Raw genomic sequence first — 7500 nt, 5'->3', positions numbered from 1 at the left:
CTCTGACAAACTGATTGGTACAACTACTCGACTCGATACTGATCAACACACTCCAAAGGCTAAACACTAGGCGTTATATTTTATACACTAACGATTGCATGCAGACGGGCTGAATTCAAGCTTCCTGTCTTTGACACTTATCTTTCACAGTTTATCAATAATGTCACTCATTCTAAATTGTCACGCATTATTATTATAAGTCCCAGTCTCCGACACAATGTGAACAATACAAAAGTCATCAAAGTTGTAAAAAAAAACAATGGCTCTACATGCTCAGCATGTGGGTTTAAGAATTTAGAAAATTGCTGCAATATGTGCCATCACCTTCCTAAAAATGATGTGAATGTGAAAAGGCCAAATTTGAGATCATGTGAAGTATGTGGGTGCATAATAAAATTAATTTTCTTAATGTTCTCTCATTTGAAACACCCAAGCTGTCCATAGCCATTTAATTCTTGAAAATCATAAAAACTTGGAATAATTATTATTGTAAAATGATTAGAAGAACCCAAAGATATAATTATCTTCCAACACTCTTATAGCATTGTTTCAAATGATTGATCTTGCTTAAATTAAAACTCCTTTAATTATAAGACCTCCATGTAGCAAATTAATGTACGGTACCTGCCTGCATTAAATTTTCTCCTACCTTGATGAGAGACTCGTCGCTGTTGTCATCTGCATAAAAGTCTTCTTCTTCATCATTATGATACAGAGGAGCTGTAAACTCAGAAAACATCTGAGACAAAAAGCCTGGCTTTCCCTGGCTTTTCACGGTATCAGCATTCTCTGCTGCTTGGGCCTGCACAAAAACAGTGAGTAAAATTTCATTCAAATTAAGCAACACCACATACTACAGAGCTCTTCAAAGAAGACCTGCAGGTGGCCAAGGTGACACCTGTTCAGGTTCCAGAGCTTGTGGAGACATTGGCATTCGTCAATATTACTTTGGCACAAATGGAAATTATATTTACCATAATAATAATTAGTATTATTGCAAATGTTGACATAAATGTGATGATCATTCTTAATATTGCATTCCTAAACATGCAGTTGCTTTCGCCCATTCCTCTCATTTCTTTCCACTCTTAACCCTGATTGTCATAAATACCTCACTTGGTAAAGACAACTTGCATGTGTATTCCGACACCTTTTTTCACTTTACTTTCATGATCCTCAAATTTAGAGTGGCATCCCTCATTTGCTGCAAATCTAATTACATGTATGGGGAAAAACTAAAAGCTTTCTTCTTTTTGAACTTATAAACACTAGTCTTAATAAATTATTGTATTTCATCACTATCACATCTTCAGCTCTATTGTTTAGCCATGTCTAAGCTACAGAACTGTCATAACAAAATCTAGACTTGATTGTATTTTTTGCTAATTTTCTTCCTCTGAAGATCATGTTTAACCTGAGAAACATGTACAAAGTCAAAATACATTAATAATTAAAGACATGGTCAGAAAAATAATAGACTTTCCTTTATAATATATGTAATATTAATAATAAATACTTATTTGCCTCAACGATTAGCTATTACGAGGCATGGGTCTACCCTTAAGGTGACATCACAAACTCAGGGTTCTCCTTATCAGGCGGTAACCGGTAAAATCTACCGCTTGTAAGAGCACTTGTTATCGCTTGCAAACGCTCAGAAGTCGCTTATCCTTTGCAGAACTTCCAACATTAACCAATTGCTTTACCCGTTTGAAAAGGTGCCATACCTGTTGCGCTGAAAACTAGGGAGAACCCTGCAAACTACACTGCATTACAGTTTTAATGAATTTTTGCACTGTAAAGAAAGTTAGTTAATGAATTCAGCCAGTATCAAGAATAATCATACTTTTAAAAGTCATGTAATATCCACACCTTTTATTACAGCTATGAAATGAGTCAAATGGTTTATAGCATTTCAAAGACCCTCCAAACACTTCGTGAACAATTTTTTCATGCTTTGATTAATCCTTAGAGTTCTCAGAGAGATACTTATAGATTTTACTCTGCCTAATGCCAGACTACATGTATTTTACTCGTCAATGGGGGCTTTTTCAAAGACGAATGGGTTATCAACATTTAGGTCCACTCAAATACTATGTCCCCTTTAACCATCTCCCTCCAAAGAGTGATGCTTATAGATTTTAATCTGCCACACGATTTTACTTGTCAATGTGGGCCTCTTCAGTGATGAATGGATTAACAATATTTAGGTTCACTCAAAAACTATATCCTCTTTAACCCTCTCCCTCCTTAGAGTGATACTTATAGATTTTACTAGTGTCTAATGCCTGACTATTTTACTTGTTAATTGAGGCCTCTTCAGGGATGAATTGGTTTTTTTTTTAGTTTTTGAGTGAGGCTCCAGCACTTGGCTAATTAAGTAGCCTGACTTCTCGCTGTTATACACAATTGTGGTTTAATTCACACAGAAGCCCTTCAAGCTAATCCTGCCAAACCAACCACATGCTGGAAAGGTCAGACCACAACACTGGGAACACTGTCCCCTACTCTTTTCGAATAATGTATGGGATCTTAAACATCCACCAGAGTTAAATTATGAACAAGGGCTGTGAGATGGGACCTCCGGCTTATCGTCCTTAGCCGACTTAATGACGTCATGCACTAGGGAGAAAATAAGCAACAACCTTGACTCTGATTTTACAAAATATTTTGATGTCACTAACACCAATCAAGTCACAATATTTTCCATCCAATTTGATTGAAAATGAAATGATGTCATTCAGATCAATCTGCTCTTCATTTGAACTGCGATTCTGTAGGTAACGCAACCATGGTATTATCTGTTCTGGTAATTTATTTTTATAAATAAATGTTTGCATTCCCCAACAACTTAATCTCCTGATAGCTGTGAAAATCTCTGATTTTTCACTAAGGGTTATTTACTGGGAGTGGGTTATTTACTAAAAGCTTATGAACGTAGTGTTCAGTTTTCAGGAACTGGGTCTAAAGATCTTTATCAGCACTTTACCAGATCTTGACGATCTTCCCCGGATCGCACACCAGCTGTGGATTCTTTCCTCACATGCTGGTCTGCAATAACATTAACTTCTGCAAAAAATAAGTAAGTAAATCAAATTAATAAACAAACATTTCAACTCTGAGGTTTGTGATAATAAAGCCCCCTAAATTGATTGAGAAAAGTTAAAACTGCTTTCAAGTCCCTTCGTGTTGATGAAGTCTATTGTTCCTCTAACTTGATACAATTTAACTGTACCCCTTGTTCCCAAGCCCCCAATCCCACATCTTCACAACGATGCAGATGGCACCCCTTTGGAAAGGGTAATCTTAAAAAAACTACAGGTTAAAAATATTTCATCGTTTGTCTTAAAAGCATATTGTTAGAAAAGCAAATACAAAGTTTGAAAGAAGACCAGTTAAATTAAGAAGCCGGCTAGAACGCATACGAGCAAGCCAAAAGAACAATTGATCGCCGCAAAGCCGCGGTCCTAGGCCTTCCGCGCAAGAAGTCGATTTTTTTCAACAAATGTTTGCGCTCAGGTACAGTCCTCACACCTGTTCTTCACTTATTCTTTAAGATCCTATTCTCAATGGAAAAAGGCAAATAAGTCGTTTTAAGAAACTTAACTAACAGTTCTAGCTCCTTTTTTCCATTCAAACATGTGTTTCGTGCGAGAATCATGAGCCGGTTACATGCAATGCTTTCTCCCAACAAAAAAAAATTATCTGAAGATTTAGCACGAGCAAAAACACACTAGAGTGCCTTACCTTCCTGAATTTGTCCTGAATCGGACGCTATCGGTCGAAAACCAATAATAAGCACGAAAATTACCAGTCTCACCAAAGCATCCGCCATTTTGGACGAAACATTTTACCAACCTGCGCGTGCTCCCGATTGTTACGCAGCTGACGTGTCGGTCTGACAATAATTTCTCTGGGGGAGGAGGCTGTCAATGCTTTCGAGTAAGACCCCAAAAAAGCGTTCAAATGTGAAAATAAATTTAAACACACCAAATATCATGGCACCCAAAATTGAAGAAGATGGTTTCGATTCATGAAAAAAGGATTTGTAGTGGATTTCAATGGAAGTAACGTATATGGTTAGAGGTCTATCCCTCCCTACTGCGTGAAAAATTGCGTACACGAATGCCATGGTTACAAAAAAGCGTTTTTCGAGGAATGCTGTCACTGTCGCTGCGAGTGTTCATAAGGAAAAGTTGGTGGAGTCTTTTTCAAGCCTTTGCATTGTAGTTATTGGAAATCTCACGAAATAACCCAAATACAAATCCGATAATTTATTTTATTGTCAGAGAAAATAAATTGCCTTATTTATAGCAAAGGAGGCATATAGACTGCTGGACCGAGCCCGAGCTGCTCAAAGCAGAGTCCATCCCTTGGGGGGAGGGGGGGGGGGGGCGGTGTTGTTCACTTGTTCCCTTTAAATATTTCCTTGTGTTCCTGTGTCCCCATATTACTTTCACACTTGTTCACATTTTTTTGTTCCCTAAAATTATTTAATGTGAAGTGTTAGTTTTCTACTCTTATAGACCATGCGAGTGTTAACCCTACCAATTGCTTTGGCCCACCCAAGGACAGAGAAAAACTCTGACTAGGGTCGGAGTTGAACCCACGACCTTTGGGTTAGATCACCGCTTCTCTACCGACTGAGCTACAAGGTCAGAAGGGAGAAGGTTGTGGGACTTTAAGATTGTCAATGTCACGGCAATGAATTTGTACAAGTACAGGGAAGGGTTACGTCTTTGCAAATGTTGGCCGTGCAGCACTTATATTTCAACAGACTTGACTATTAGAGGGTAATATGAAGAGCTAGTTTTCTACCCATATAGACCATGCGAGTGTTAGCCCTACTAATGGAATTTGGCCCGGGGAATAGCCCTTATTCACGATAGCCGCCATGTTGGTTTTCAAATTGTCATGCAAATTAGCCATGTGTTATGCTGGGGGGCAAACATTGGAATAAAGGCAAATTGCGGAAAATCTTTTCGTCGAAATATTGAATTAACATTGCTAAAAGTACATTTCAGAATTTAGAATTAAGTACCTTTTATAATAATTTTATATCTTTTGATTGCCTCCGACATTTTGACTTTCTACTTCGTTATCTGCTAATTTTTCAGTAAAAAAAATTCGAAGTAACTTGTGTAAGCATTCTATTTTACTACTTAGGAGATAAAGATTCAATGAACATGAAACAAATCATCTGTGTGGCTAAGATGTTTGTTATAACCTCTCGAACTTGTGTTGTTTGCCCCTTCAGAAGTGTGTAGCTAATTTGCATGATAATAGCAAATCCAACATGGCGGCGGGTTAGATCACCGCTGCTCTACCGACCGAGAAACTGACCGACTGGAAGAGCAGCGGTGATGAAGAGTGATTTGTTAATTATTAAGTGGTGGATGCACTCTATTTATTTAAGCCTGGCTTCCATATGATCTGCGACGGTCTGCGACATGATCGGAAGCCGGCTGCGTCGGTCTTATCGCAGACGATCGTAAACACCGCGGGCAAATGTTTCCATTTAAATCTGAAGCGATCGCAGACAAGCGTATCACTAATCCTCTGCGAAGCGAGGAGAAAAAGGCACGCACTTACCTTAAGTCTGATTGGACACAACATGACAAGCGTTTAAAGCGCCCCTTTGATCAAAAAAACCACTTCCTTTTTTCCTTCAGATTTTGAAAGGGTGTTTGCTTAACACCTGACTAACAAAATTTTGAGCTTTGATTTTTATCCAAAGGCTGTTTACTTTGAGTGTAAGTTTTGGATTTCACGGTCCGCCATTACTCACGTTCAAAACTGACCGATTGGACCTCAGTCGGTTGGATCCAGGGAAAAGTGACGTCAGAGGCTCACTAGCTTAAAATTTCAGCGTGTGAACGCAGCTTATTATATATGCAAAGCGTGAGTTTAAAAGTCTGAAAGCCCAAAACCCCCGTGCTGCATATTAATTCTGTGGCGTACACAAGTATTGCATTCTTAAACTAGTGAGCCTTTCACGTCATTTTCTCCTCGATCCAGCTCTCTCAAGAAAATAATGTTAGTAATGGCGGACCATTAAATAGGAAAATTACAGTTAAAATAAAGAGGTGTCTTTTTGAAATCAAGGCTTAAAACGTGGGTCACTTAGTGTTTTGTTAACATAGTTTTGAAATCCAAAGAAAAATATCAATTGATTTTTTGGTCACAGGGGCACTTTAAGGTGAACAATAGTGTGGTCGCCCATAATCTCAGACACACGTTTCCATTAAAAATTGTCTTAGTCGGAAGCGTAGTAATGGTCGGGAAAGTAGAACTAGATTCAACTTTCCCGATCATCCAGACCGTGTGCCGCAGATCGCCGCTGATGCCCGGTACAAATGTTTTCATATGTCTAAACCCTCCACTCGGCATTCATTAAAGGATTTCAAATTTCTTGTTAGTCTTGTGAAAGCCGAGTATAGGTTTGCCCAATCTCGTACCCAGAAGCCTCGGGCTTTTTGGTCAGCGGGTAAGAGCCCGAGGACTCTGGGTACGAGATTGAGGTTTGCCCTTAGCTTTCATGTTGAATGGACGTTATGTGCAATGGGTAAATTACCGCTGACCCGCAATAAAGGCTCAATCTTGCTAATTGACGCTTGCACCAGCACGCATAGCAAGAACCCGGTTTACGATCTTAGATCGTCTAGTTTAACACAACTCTAACAACGCATCCCGCTAAACAAGTGTTAGCACACGACCAAGCTTCGAAGCGAAGTGAAAGTCTGACAGACATGCAGACAGACAAACAGATACTGAGTCATCCAATCAATAAGTCTGGCAATTTTCCCAAAAATCAATATCGTTTCCAAAATATCCCTCGTAAATGAAAGGGTTAATTTGTTGGTTTCAGGCTAAAGTTCTAGCAGTGATAGACTGGGAAGGAGCGTGCTGGGGACACCTGATACGAAGATCTGGCCAACTTTTGCTTTCCATTCCACCTTCCTCCTGAAGCAGATGTTTTGCCCCTCGCACAAAAAGTTGGTAGGTATCACTTTCGTCGTGACAGTGCCTCGTAATTAGAATACAAACAAGCCTTTGTCCTCAAGTTGTAATTCATCGAACGATTGACAAATAAAAAAAATAAATAAATAAACAAATACAAAACAAATAAAAACAATCCAAGCAAACAAACAATGCCCCTCGACCCGATACCTAGAAAAAAAACAGTTTGTCATTACTCAGGGCCCGGTTTTTCAAAAGGCGATTAACGCTAATCCCAGATTAAAAATTATCCAAGGAGTCTATTTAGCTACTCCCAAATGCTGTTCAACGCTGATAGTCGACAAAACTTTACATGAGAGGAAGTCAGTCTTGAAAAACAAAAATTAGCAAAAGAACCTTTCACCAAAAAGTTGAAAACATGAAGCAAAAGCTTACGCTAATCCTGGATTAAGTTAATCGGCTTTCGAACAACCGGGCCCAGAACACACGTGCAATTTTCGCTGCACTTTGCATAGCCGAAACTTTGAAGCTGAGATGGGA

General features: G+C 38.9%; 1 protein-coding gene across 2 annotated transcripts in view; it reads right to left on the bottom strand.

The window, feature by feature from the left end:
* Positions 1-3868, bottom strand: part of LOC137979044 (transport and Golgi organization protein 1 homolog) — a 51581-nt gene extending 47713 nt beyond the window's left edge. For both annotated transcript variants that reach the window (XM_068826206.1, XM_068826207.1), the window contains exons 1-3: positions 3748-3868; positions 2990-3069; positions 650-802 (exon numbers count right to left, since the gene is read on the bottom strand). In XM_068826206.1, coding sequence (XP_068682307.1) covers positions 650-802; positions 2990-3069; positions 3748-3835 — 321 coding nt within the window. In that variant the 5' untranslated portion in view covers positions 3836-3868. The remainder of the gene's footprint in view (positions 1-649; positions 803-2989; positions 3070-3747) is intronic.
* Positions 3869-7500: the final 3632 nt, after the last annotated feature.

The sequence above is a fragment of the Montipora foliosa genome, chromosome 12 (assembly GCF_036669935.1).
Source record: "Montipora foliosa isolate CH-2021 chromosome 12, ASM3666993v2, whole genome shotgun sequence".
In the NCBI taxonomy this organism is placed as follows: Eukaryota; Metazoa; Cnidaria; class Anthozoa; order Scleractinia; family Acroporidae; genus Montipora; species Montipora foliosa.
The sequence above is the reverse complement of the archived record's forward strand: the minus strand, read 5'-3'. Positions and strand labels throughout refer to the sequence as shown.